Source organism: Miscanthus floridulus, chromosome 12 (genome assembly GCF_019320115.1).
Source record: "Miscanthus floridulus cultivar M001 chromosome 12, ASM1932011v1, whole genome shotgun sequence".
Classification (NCBI taxonomy): Eukaryota; Viridiplantae; Streptophyta; class Magnoliopsida; order Poales; family Poaceae; genus Miscanthus; species Miscanthus floridulus.
The window spans coordinates 50,397,992-50,411,062 of record NC_089591.1 but is presented as its reverse complement, the minus strand read 5'-3'; the positions used below and the strand labels follow the sequence as shown (position 1 = coordinate 50,411,062).

General features: G+C 46.8%; 1 protein-coding gene and 1 pseudogene across 1 annotated transcript; both read right to left on the bottom strand.

The window, feature by feature from the left end:
• Window positions 1-774: 774 nt before the first annotated feature.
• Window positions 775-3,478, bottom strand: LOC136497256 (uncharacterized). The gene is made up of 4 exons (XM_066493051.1): window positions 3,197-3,478; window positions 3,041-3,090; window positions 1,785-1,908; window positions 775-1,670 (listed from the first exon to the last, which is right to left on the bottom strand). The coding sequence occupies exons 1-4, from the start codon at window positions 3,378-3,380 to the stop codon at window positions 922-924; spliced, it is 1,107 nt and encodes a 368-aa protein (XP_066349148.1). The 5' UTR covers window positions 3,381-3,478; the 3' UTR covers window positions 775-921.
• A 4,378-nt stretch (window positions 3,479-7,856) lies between these two features.
• LOC136496989 (uncharacterized) lies at window positions 7,857-11,291 on the bottom strand (annotated as a pseudogene).
• Window positions 11,292-13,071: the final 1,780 nt, after the last annotated feature.

Here is a 13,071-nt window from a genome sequence, read left to right as displayed (position 1 = left end):
CCCAACCATGTAACAGGCCACCTACCATACCTCGTCTCTAGCAAGTGACCGTTGTCTCACTAGTACCACCACTCTTCTATTGCCCAGGTCTAGGGAGGACACAAATTCTTATTGAACCACATTCCTCCCGACCTCCACAAACGCTCCCTTCTCCAACCCCACCCACCCACTAAAAAAGAATCTTATCATGAGTTTGTAAGTACTTCCAATGCATTTTATCATGTAAAGTATTGTCATATAAATTGTTATAGCTCATCCAATATATAGTATCATGACTCTAAGTTGGTGCTCCTTCCATTTCTTTATCTTACACATCTTAATTAGGACTAAAGAAATTTGTTTTTTTAGGATGTGTAATACTTACCCAGGCTTTTATTTCTTAATGAAGGGCACTCCTTAATTAGAAAGCTATGTAATTTGATATCACCCTAATGTGCAAGGGAATAAGCCTAGCTAAGAGGATAGTGAAAGTTGTTGGTTGTATATTATTACCACATCATCTACGTCCAATCTAGTAGCACACCTATATAACAAGTTAGCTATAAATACATACTACACCATTATGTATGGCCAACCTCAATCTTTTTTTTTCTCTAGCTAAATTTGTTGGTGCCGTGTTGTAGTTGTTTATAGATTTATTTATTTACATTCTGCTTGTCTTTTCTAATCTCCTCTCTCTGAGGACTCATGGTAAATCTGATTTGTCAACTCTTACCGAGAAGAAAGGCCATCCATCCATCGTTGATGCTGAAAGCACGAATTCGGCTACTCATCTCTTTGAAAACACCGAAGAGAGAAAAAAAGAGAGATGTCATCTCTTGTTATCCAAAGATTATTGATTGCCCTCCACATACCAATGGTGAACTGTTTCTACATCGTGCCTGTGCACAGTACACCAAACGTCGTCGTAATCATCATCACCTAGAAGGAGAACTTGTAGACCATATCGTGCTTGTACACCTGGCCGGGCCTGAGTGTCTGCGACGGGAACTCGGGGTGGTTCACGGCGTCCACGTACCCCATCGTCTCCAGGCAGAACCCAGCGTACCTGTCGTACACCTTGCCGCCCTTGCCCGCGGTGTGGTTGAGGAAGTTCCCCGTGTAGAGCTGCATGGTCGGCTGGTTCGCCCACAGCTCCAGCGCCCTGCCGGACGCGGCGTCCCGGACCTGCGCCACGGGCCGCATCGTCCCTTCCCCGCCGCCGTCGATGATGTAGTTGGCGTCGTACCCGACGGCGCGGCCGCCCATGACGACGACCTGGCGGATGCGGGACCCGATCGGCGTGGGCGTCCGGAAGTCCAGCGGCGTGCCGGCCACGGGCTCGATGCGCCCCGACGAAGGGAGCAGCTCGTCGTCCAGCACGGCGTACCGCGACGCGTGCAGCCGGAGCGTGTGGCCCAGCACGTCGCGGCCGCTGCCCTCCCCGCCCAGGTTCCAGTACACGTGCAGCAGGAAGTTCACCGGCGTCGCCTTGTCCAGCGCCGTCGCGTTCATGTGTACCCCCAGAGTGTACGGCCCCGACATACGGTACGTCACGTACGCGTCCACATTCCCCGGTAATCCTTGCTCTCCGTCGAAGCTGCGGTAGTAGAAGGTGATGTAGGGTGACTCGCCGCCGCCTACGTACTCCTTCACCGTCCAAATGCTTCTGCTGAACCCTCTGTCACCACCTGATGAACAACAAGAACGTATACTGATATGCATAAGCATCTGAAAGAATCGATTAAACGCGGTGTAGTATGTACTAATGTACAGGATCAATCATGGGCTCTATTTGGATGTACCGTGAATGGTGTTCCTGCCGTCGTTCCTGTGCATGTGGTAGACCTTGCCGTCGAGGACGAACCGGCCCCGGGCAACTCTCTGTGCTATGCGTCCCGTTATCGGCCCGAAGTACTCGGTATCATTCTGGTTGGACAGAGCAAGTTGCAGAGATAAACTCGAAATGAGGATATTGGATATAACACAGAAGAAAAAATACAGCAAACATGTCACTTTCAGGCAGCTTAAAGCTTGATGAGATGCAACTTTATTTGACCAGTATGAAATTTGGTTGGTGGCGAAGGATTATCTTGTTCTTGGAAAGTTCTCCTTGAGTGATGCAACTTTATTTGACCAGTATGACCTCAGGAAAGGGACTACAATAATTGCATATAATGCAGAGGTTTTGTGTGAACTAGCCTGTTTGGATGCAAAGTATTTTATTGTTTCAAAAAAGGTCATGGTTTTGTAAAATGCTTTGGTTTTGAAAACTATAATGTGTTTGAATGCAATGATTTTTTTACAGTTTTGAAAATCATGGTAGCTAAAACTCTAGTCTTTTTTGAAGCTTTAGAAACTTTACTCTAACTCTCTCTTTTTTTAAAAAAAATTATGGCTTCATGTATCTCTTGTTTCAAAACTAAAGTTCATTATTGATACTACAGTTTCTGAAAAACCATAACATCCAAACTGAACCTAAAGCGGAGAATAGCTACAGATTATCTGTCAACTGTCGGTTCTTCATGATTCATCACGTTTTCCTTACATTAACATCTTGATGTCTTAAATATATATTGTAGTACTCCGTTGCATGAACAAGCGAGCATGACGTGCAAGTAGATTGTCTTAAACATGCTGTATTCTCGTGTTTCAGCCGTTCAGGGAAAGAAAAGTACTAGTGGTACTACAAAGCAGATGACAAATCGATGGTACTATTTGAGTTATTGAATCTCGCTTGAGGACAACCTTATTGGGTGGGTGCTTATGTTTAATAGTGCATTAGGTCATGCTGATTAAGGATCAACTTTTGGCATTTACTAGATGTAGTAAACTTATTGGACTGCAGCTTGAACAGACAGGTTGTGTGCCTGCACCGTGCACGCCACTCTACAATAAGTTTGTGTGCCTGCACCGTGCATTGTTCTCGCCCATATCTGTTCATGCTCAACGAACGGACGGCAAATGCAGATGCAGGGCATACTGCTGAAGAAAGATGGAAGAACAGTGCATACAAAGATAAAAGAAAAGGAACATTCAGAGTGGTTTTTGGCGAGCTTACGACGTATTCAGCGATGGTGTCTCTGCCAAGGACGACATCAGCCAAATTCCCTGCAGAAAGACACGCCTGAGATCATCAAGCTTGGTACCAAAGGAAGGAAACAAGGGGGGCGAAGAGGAGACATGAAGCATGGACACTGCAGGTAAGGTAAGGTACCTTTGCAGTCTGGGAGGACGACGGACATGACTCTGGCGCCCCAGTTGGTGAGCCTGACGGAGAAATCCCCTTTCTTGAGCTCGTACACCCCGACCGTCTTCCTCGTCGCGTCAGCGGGGCCGGTGGCCAGCGCGCAGGCCGCGAGGCACAGCAGCAGCGCGAGGAACTGCTCACGCCTCGCCATTGGCGGCCAGCGATGGCTAGCGGAAGCACGGGAGCACACTGGGGACTGGGGAGGAGGAGAGGGGAGGAGTTGCAGTTGCAGGCATGCGGCTGCCGAGCTCTGCCGCAAGCGATGGACACCGGTCGCCTAATATAGGCGGCTATCAGTTGGGCGATGCCGATGGTTTGGACGGGCTTGATGAAGCGGTCGTTTCGTTCCTCTCCGGATGTGTGGTACTGTAGTAGCTAGTCAAATGGGCCATCATGCACGCGCACGCTGCAGGTTGTGTCCCTTCCCTACGAGTTTCATCCTCGTCCCGTGACCATCGATCCATCGGTGACTTTGAGCCGCGGTAGAAATGTGGCATTGGCACGGCGGCGAGGCCAGCAACGGGCCACCGGTGAAAGCGGCGCGGTCGTCGGTTAATTTCGCCGTGTGCAGCTTGGACCGGTCATCGGGGAAAAGCTACCTAGAAAGACGCAACAAAACTAAAAAAAAAAAAAAAATCTCTCAACTGGACGACTTCTCTGTAACACAAGCATTGATTTTAACTACTGCTGTACGTTTTATAGAGTCATATATATTTCATTCGTGCAATCTGAGCACACAAAATGCATGCATAAGGACAAGTGGCAGAGCTAGAAATTTTTACTATGCAAAAAATATTTATCTAGAAAATACATTGTTTTTCTGAACGATACAAACGAAAAAGGAAGCGACGAGGGAAGGGAAAAAAAAATCTCAGCCTCGTGCTGAAAAATAACAACACGAGGGAGTTTTCGGTGACAAATAGGTGTAACCTTTGACATATGTACCATCTACATCCTTGTGGCACTTTGTATGATGGTGAAACGTTTCACATAACCTCTAGGTCGAGTCATCTAATAAGGTCCACATATAAGTTGGGTATAGCAATTTCTCGTGATCCTCTAGCATGTGCTCGAATTTGATCTTCTTCTTTTCACTTTCGTATTCTCTTTGTGCGTCACGAATGGCCTGACCAAGATCATCGGCGGGCTCATCTTCTACCCCTACCTCTTCTTCAGCTTCCCCTATTGCAGTATCATTAAAGGCCCCATATTCAGCAATAATGTCATCATCGTCACATTGTTCTTCTTCACCTTCTTCCATTATAACCCCGGTTTCTTCGTGCTTCGTCCAACAAATATAGTTTGGCATGAAACTCGACTTCAACAAGTGTGAATGAAGACTCCTTGAGCTAGCATATTCCTTCAAATTCTTACATATGGCACATGGGCAACACATGAAACCATCGCGTTTGTTTGCCTCGGCCACACGTAAGAAAGAATGCACTCCCTCAATGAACTCTTGGGAGCAGCGATCAGCATTGTACATCCAATGCCGGCTCATCTGCATTACATGACATACATACCATATTAAAACCTAAAATATAATTAGTTAATTATACGACATGCATGCCACCACATAAGGTATTAATTTATGAAAGTCTCGCTACAATGTAGACAATCCTAACTATCACTAAAAAAACTAAAGCTAAAATGCACTTCAGCAGCATAAGGATTTCGCGACCAATCCCAACTAAAACAGACAGATCATGTGTTTGTTCAACATCTATGGGCTTCTTCCGCAGAATCACTGCCTCATCAGCCGCCGTAGCCACCTGTGCAAGAGAGTTTTGCACGTGTTCAACATATTCTTCCTCTCAGTACAAGCCTGAACATCCAGTGCCATCTCACTGAAATTAAAACAAAAAATTAGAACTTTAATCACAATCATCATGAAAATAAGTATAAATTAACCATAATTATCAAATGCGACAAAATAACTCACATTGCGATCCGGACACTTATAGAAGATACGGCCCTTATTGGGGCACTCTTTCCTCACCCGGTACTCCATCACAATTTTCTCCTCACACTTGCCGCATACAATGAGAGGGAGGTCCGGCCTCAGTCGCTTTGTAACCCGATGAGAGGCTGAGGACCCAGAAGCAGTTGCCATCTACTCTCTATACTCATTTTTAATATAATATAAATTTCTCATTTTATAAACAGATAAAATTAAAAAAACTCTAAAATTCTCTATATCTCTAAAGCATGAAGTGTGCTATGCATGCTAGAAATAAAAGCTGAATACTAGTTTTGAATAACTACTTTAACCTTCCTTTATCCAAATATGCAAACTTTAAAGTGATTTTGAGCTTAAATGGCTTATAAATAAAAAAATCTACCATAAAAAAACACATATATCTAGTCCACAAAATGAAATAAGCTACTGATGAAACATGAGAGTATAAAGTTGATAACCTTTAGAACCGAAGAATCGATGGAGGAATGGAAAAAATCTTGTGATCACCGGTGATGAGGAAGAAGAGAGGCCAGCGATGAAGCAAGAACACTAAGCTCGAAGTGGCTCGGGCTCGGGGAGGAATAAGGGGTATATAGGAGGGGACCTTTAGTCCCGGTTGTAGACAGAAACCAGAACTAAAGGTCACTTTCTAGTCCCGAACAGATCCTCTAGCCGGAAGTAGACTTTTACTCCCGGTTGGAGAGACCAACCGGGAGTAAAAATAAACCTTTAGTCCCGGTTGGTAGCTCAAACCGGGACTAAAGGTCCCCACCAGCAAAAGCCTGGCGCAGTTGCCATTGGGCAGAGACCTTTAGTCCCGATTGGAGCTACCAACCGGGACTAAAGGTTTCTCTAGTCCCGGGCACGAAAAATACCGGGACTACAGCCAAATTTTAAAGTGGATCAAAGGTCGTTTCTCTACTAGTGTAGCCACTAGGTAGATAGTAGTATTTTCTAAATATCTCTTTTATGGTTGCAGACATGCGTAGTCCCTTACATTTACGTTGTTTAGACCCTTATAGTGTCCGGTTTAGATAACCTCTAAGTTGATTTATACTAAGACATCCTAGGGCCAAACATAGAGCGGGTAAGTAGAAATGTCTAGATTGATTTAGGTTTAGTAACCCAAGGGTTCATATACCTTTAGGTCGAGTGCATTCTCCAAATGTTTGTATTGATTTAGGTTGAGTCATCCAAGAATCCAAGTATAGGATGGATAAGTAGCCCTTGGGTGGTTACTATATTCCAAATGTCTCACTCTTTTATAGTGGAACCCCTTAAGTTTGTCTTTTTCACCCTTGTGAGGTTGTGGCCCCCTAATTGATTTAGATATAGATTGATTTAGGTTTAGTCACCCAAGGGTGCAGATACAGGATGGGTAAGTACCCTTTGTGTGGTTTTCCATTCTTCAGATGTCTAGATTGATTTAAGTTGAGTCATCTGAGAGTCAATATAAAGGATGGATAAGTAGCTTTTGGGTGGTTACTACTTTTCAAATGTCCTCTCTCTTTTATAGTAGTGAATATGTGTAACCCCTTAAGTTTGTCTTTTGCACCTTATGGGACTGTGGCCCTCTAATTGATCCAGATTTAGCCATCTTAAGTCCAAATATAAGGTGGGTGAGTAACCTTTGGGTGGATAGCATTTTCCAAATGTCTCTCTTTTATAGTAGCACACATGTGTAAACCCTACATTTCTGTGGTTTAGACCCACGCGGCTCTGTCATATTGCCATCCTGCCCCAAATAACTCTAAATTGATTTAAATTGAGTCACGCAATTCCAAAATATATGGTGGGTAAGTAGCCGTTGTGTGGGTACAATATTCTTCAAATGTATTGCTCTTTTATTATATTTTTTAGAAAGGATGACAAAAGCTTTGTTGTAGATTTTATTAGACGATAAAAAGAAAAGGCAAGAGCTTTACAAAGTATTTACAGCTGGACAGTTGAGCCTCCATTGGGGGAGAAAAGAGCAACAAAGTTGAAAAAAAACCCCCAAAAAACCGACTTAGAAACACCAACACAAGAGGGGGCTCGCTAACTGTCCAGTAACTACTGTGACTCACCGCAACTAACGGACAACTGCGATATTGCTAGATTTTGCACGGTGGCCGTGGCCGCACGGTACTGGAGAATATCATAAAAAGACATACCCAGTGCAGAGAGCTCTCGCTATGTGCGGGGTCTAGAGAAGGGTGTCAGTGGCAAGCCTTACCCTCGCTTGTACAATGCGAGAAGACCGCGACTCGAACCCGGAATCTTCCAGTCAAAGGCGGTAAGACTCTACTTGTCTTGGAGTTAAGGTTTTGTGCTGGAAGGTTTGCCTATTCTTTTCCTTTCAAATATTCCACCAAAAAGTAAAAAATTAAGATCCCATACAAATCTCGTCTCTGGGTTTTGTCCACTCCTCCTGCACTTCCACCAGTAGTATGAATTAAGCGATCCATTTGTATCAACCGTGTTAAGCACTGATAAATTGAACCATTGCTTGATATCCTTCCATGCTGTTTTAGTGAACGTGGTGTTTCATGATCGCTTCCACATAACTTGCATTCAGGGTCGTTTGGCCATCCACGCTTCATTAAATTGTTTGTCGTGAGGATTTTTCTTATGTAGCACGGTCATGCAACAAAAAAAAAAAAAAAACAGCACTTTGGTTCATAGTATAAACAGAACTAGCAAAATGATTCGTGAATTTGATTTCTGATTGTGCATGATTCGATTGGATTGGCTAGTACATAATCTTGTGCGACAAACATTATTGTTCGGCAGGCCATAAACGATTGTGGATTATTTACTGCTGGCTGATTTGGTATGTGAGAAAAATACCGTTTCAGCTTATAATCCACGATCGTATACGAGCAAGCGAACAGGCCCAGGACCCAGCTGGTGGCAGTCACCTTCCGAGCCTTGTTGTCGATGAGGAGCTTTTGCGAAACTGATGGACATTATTGTGGCTGCTAGCTAGAAGGAGAACTTGAACACCATGTCGTGCTTGTACACCTGCCCCGGCCTGACGATCTGGGAGGGAAAGTCCGGGTGGTTCACGGCGTCCGGGAACCCCTGCGTCTCCAGGCACAGCGCGCCGTACTGCCCGTACACCTTGCCGCCCTTCCCCACGACGTCCGAGGAGGAAGTTGCCCGTGTAGAACTGCACCCCAGGCTGGTTCGCCCACAGCTCCATCGCCCGCCCCGACGCGCCGTCCCGGACGACGGCCACCTTCCGCAGCGCCCCGTCCTCCCCGTCCACGGCGTAGTTGGTGTCGTAGCCGTAGACGCCGGCCTTGCCGCCGGAGACCTGGCGGATGCGCGAGCCCACGGGCGTCGGGGCGCGGAAGTCGTAGGGCGTGCCGGCCACGGGCGTGACGACGCCCGTCGGGATGAGGGCGCTGTCCACGGGCGTGTACCGGGACGCGAACAGCTGCACCGTGCTGTGGAGGACGTCGCCGCTGCCCTCCCCGCCCAGGTTCCAGTACGTGTGCTGCGCCAGGTTCACCGGCGTCGCCTTGTTCACGGCCGTCGCGTTCATGTGCACGCGCAGGACGTACGGGGACGCCAGCTGGTACGTCACGTACACGTCCAGGTCGCCTGGGAAACCTGTTCCACACACACACACACACACAGAGAGAGGAGAGAGAGGAGAGAGAGAGGAGAGAGAGAGGAGAGAGAGAGAGAGAGGCGTTTCGATCGGTCACACTCATTTTAGCGATACAACACATGCATGTGCCGTTTTCAGTTTCTCAATTCAACTCCCGGCAATCAGTCAAACCTTGAATACCAGTGCTGATGTTACAGATTTGACCGTGTCTGGGGTTCCAAAGTTTGAAAATTTTCTCAAAGAAGGGACAGAGGGAGTAGTATTTGGTTTAAATGCAGATTGGTTCTGAAAAAGATGTGTTTTGTTTTTGGACTGAGAGAGTATGTAATGTCTCAGTGTTACCTTGTTCCCCATCGAAACTATGGTAGTACAGTGTGATGTAGGGCGAGGCACCGCCGCCGACAAATTCTTTAACCGTCCATATAGCCTGACTGAAACCCCTATGGCCACCTGAACAAGGGTAAGGTAAATTTTGCCATTGTTCATGCAGCATAGTGGAGTTATCTAGAACTGAGAACATTTCAATTCACTGAACCCTGAAGCATATACCATGAAGTGTGTTGTTGCCATCGTTTTTAAAAAGATGATAAGCTTTTCCATCAAGCACGAAGCGTGCATTGGCAATTCTGTTGGCTACTCGTCCAACAAGTGCTCCAAAGTAGCTTGTACCATTCTGACAGCAAAACAAGTTAGGACATTATCTAAAAAAAAACAAGTTAGGAGCTTTATTTACTTATCCATTGAGAACAAAACTGAATATACTATAGCACACTGCAGAACTGTGGAAGAATTCAATTTGAACTGTTGTCCTATTGGCAAAAGGTTGGCAAAGTTGTTTTTTTTTAGAAAAAAAAAAGATTGCATTTAACCTGTTCTCCTATTGGCTCTAGCGAGATTTAATTAGCTTGGTCACTATGCTATCCTTTTTTTAGTGCTGTGACTAAATCGCAACCACACTGGAAGTCGATAACTACGAAGTATACTACATGACAAGTGAAGCTTCAGAAAAGAGGATAAAATGGTAAGAAATATTTCTGAATTTGTATGGTTAAAAAGCTGGGGAACAAATGAACAAGTCACAGTCTTGGACAGAGATCAGTAGATCACGTGGTGGAGGTTGTCTCACGGGTAACATGGCCACCGGCATAAATAAAGAAATTAAACTGCATCCAGCTAATCTCCAAATCGTTTTGTCGATTCTTCTGGTTCTCCAGAGTTTCTCTTTCTTTTCTCCACTCTCTCTTGTTTTTTTTTCCCTTCTATTTCATCACCAAATATACTTATCTCTCTGTGTTTTAGAAAGGTTGAGACGTGGCGAACACATCTCAATTTTTGAGTGGCCTGTGGGGGTTGTTTTCTCTGCCTGGGACCTCCCCGTGTAGAAAACTCAGCTCAAACTGAAAGCGACGACATAGGTCCTTGTGGTTGTTTTCAATCTGATGACCTTCTCTACTTTTATATCCCTGAATGATTGACTAGTTGACAGCGGTTTTGCGGGATATTCGATGCCCAAGGAATTTGAATACATCTTCTCCTTGCATATATACTACGAATACGAAGTATCAAGTATGGAGCAAATTCGGAAACTGAAAATTAGGAAGGAAAAGGAATGCATGTCGAAGGCTCACTACGTTATGCAGGCCACATCTGCATCGGTCAGCAAGGTGCAAACTGACAAGCACTAGTACAGTTCGTAGAATTGTTGCAGAGATAAACATAAACCAAGCGGTGGGCGCAACATAGGTTATGTCAGTAAGAACGGGAGCAGTGTGTGATAGTGAACCTTACCACGTATCCTCCAATGGTGTCATAGCCAAGCACGACGTCAGCCAAATCCCCTGGAAAGGAAGTTGGGGAGGCAGAGTAAATACGCTGGTGATGGTGGACTAATAATCGCACACGTACAGCAGAGAGGACGGACGCCATGGATGGATTCTTGCAGAGAGGATCAGAGGAAAGTCGAGCGCACCTTTGGAATCCGGGAGGACGACGGAGGTGATGGTGGCGCCCCAGTTGGTGACGCTGACGGAGAAATCGCCCGCCTTGAGCTCGTACACGCCGACCATCTTCCTCCCCGCCGCCGCATTGGCCGGGACGAGGGTGGCGACGCACGCGCACAGCAGCGCGAGGAGCAGCGGAGCTCTAGCCGCCATGATCAGCCAACGCAGACGTGGTGTCGCCGTGCGTGCGTGCCCGGGTGCGCCTTAAGAAGGACGACGAACGAAGGCAGAAGCAGAACAGGAGCAAGAGGGACGACTGACTGACTGACTGACTGGGAGGGCGACTGACGACAGCTGCTGGAATGGATGGATGGACATGTATGCAGTCAAAGATGTAGCTGGGATGCGATAAGGTAGTAGTGCCAAATCCGAAGTGGTCACTCCTCCTCGGTTCCTGCTCCCAAATGCCAGGCCCGGCCCGATCGAATTGTCGTCTCGTGAGCACGCCGCACGCCGGGGCCAGCCGGCCACCGCTTGTCTCGCGTTGCTCTTGTCCGCAACCGCAAGCTAATCTGCGCTACGTACGCGCCTGCCCATCCAGCTGCCTCCTTTGCGGGGTGAGCGGCAGAGCGCCGGGCGCCGGCAACTTGGCTGGCACATGGGCGGCGACCGGCGAATATTCGTGCTGCGCATGATGGTCCAGCCTACAGCGCTTGAAACATCAACATGTACGCACGCTCGCCGCTTGTCCGTGCATGGTCCCTGCGCACACTCAGATCCACTTCCGATCGGAGGAAAATCGATCTGCGTCTTTCGTTGCCCACAGATTGTCGTTGTCGTCCAGGGCACGTTGTGCTTAAATCGTGTAGGCACGCGGCGGGAGGGATCCACCGTTGCGCCGCTGACAAATTGAAGCGATCGGCTCTGGAGAACCCGGAAAATTCAGAGTGGCGAGGCACTTTGCCCTGTTCGCTTTGCTGATAAGTCATGGCTGAAAGTGAGAGAAAAAATACTGTTCGTTGGCTGAAAAAGTACGGCTTATAAACCAAGCGAGGAGTCGGATGATCGTGACCGCGGCAGACACAGACACGGGACAAGAACGCAACAGGGTCACGGCCATTGTGGACCGCCTGCAGTTGAACCAGCTAGCGGAGCAACGCAGCACGCTACAACTCGTACGATGATCATACCCGTTGCAGTTGCAGGGACGAAACAAGAGCAATCTGCTAGTAGTGCGCTCGGGTTTCATTCACACTGGAACTGGAAGGCCACCAGAGAGCAGCACTAGATCGCTGGCCCCTGGCAGTGGCAGGCAGGGCAGCCCTTTCGTTTCGAGCGTGCAGTTCACAAGTGCAGATCCGCACAACGTCACGCGTCAGCACTCAGCAACCCGCTCAATCTTGGATCATGTGGTTCTGATTGACTTGAAACAGTGCGTCACAGTGAGTGCTAGATTTGACGACAAGGTCGGAACTACGGTTTAGATCATATCAAGAAAAGGGAGGTTGAAAAGTGAAAAGCAAGAGTGCTACGACACGTACGGTCTCTGATTTCTGGGTACGGTATAACACACAGAGATCTCAGGTACGTGATTCATATGTTTCTAATGTTTTTGTTATATATATACTTGTACCTCATCGTGCATGAGAGAAATGGATCCTATCACACGCTGCAACGTTTATTCAACTTGTGTTCACATTTTTTTCTTGTAAAATGTTGTGAACAACTACCCATCATAGAAAGAATACAATTTCAATTTTGTTGTGAGTCGAATCATCTTAAATGTTATCAAATTTATGTAAAAAAGATCAATATTTATGATACGAAATAAGTATCATCAGACTTGTCGTAGAATAAATTTCTTTATATCGTACCTATCCAATGTTATACAAGTTAATACTTTTTTCGGCAACACTAGCGTCTGGATGTTCGGACGCCCGTGGCTGCTCCGTCCCATCCACTCGGATTCGCGCGCCGCCCAAGCCAGCTCCGTTTACCATGCTCGCATCCGAACCGCCTGCTTCAAATGCGCTGCCCACACTGTTCGGATGACTTGCCTCCGCCTCTACCACACTGGCACGATGCACGTCTCTTCCCGAGCGCCCAAAAGACTCGCCCCGCCTCTTCCACAATGGCACCGTGCGGCATGTGCCTCATTCCCACACTGCGGGCGGCGGCATGCACCTCCTCCATGCGTCGGTGGCCGCGGCATGGCCCTACCTGCCCTCATGGACACCAATGCAGACGGTCTACACTTGCAACATGAAACACTCGAAATACAACAAACATTTGAAACAAATAAAATATTTAGGACATACGCTTGCAACATGTGTGTGAAACGTAT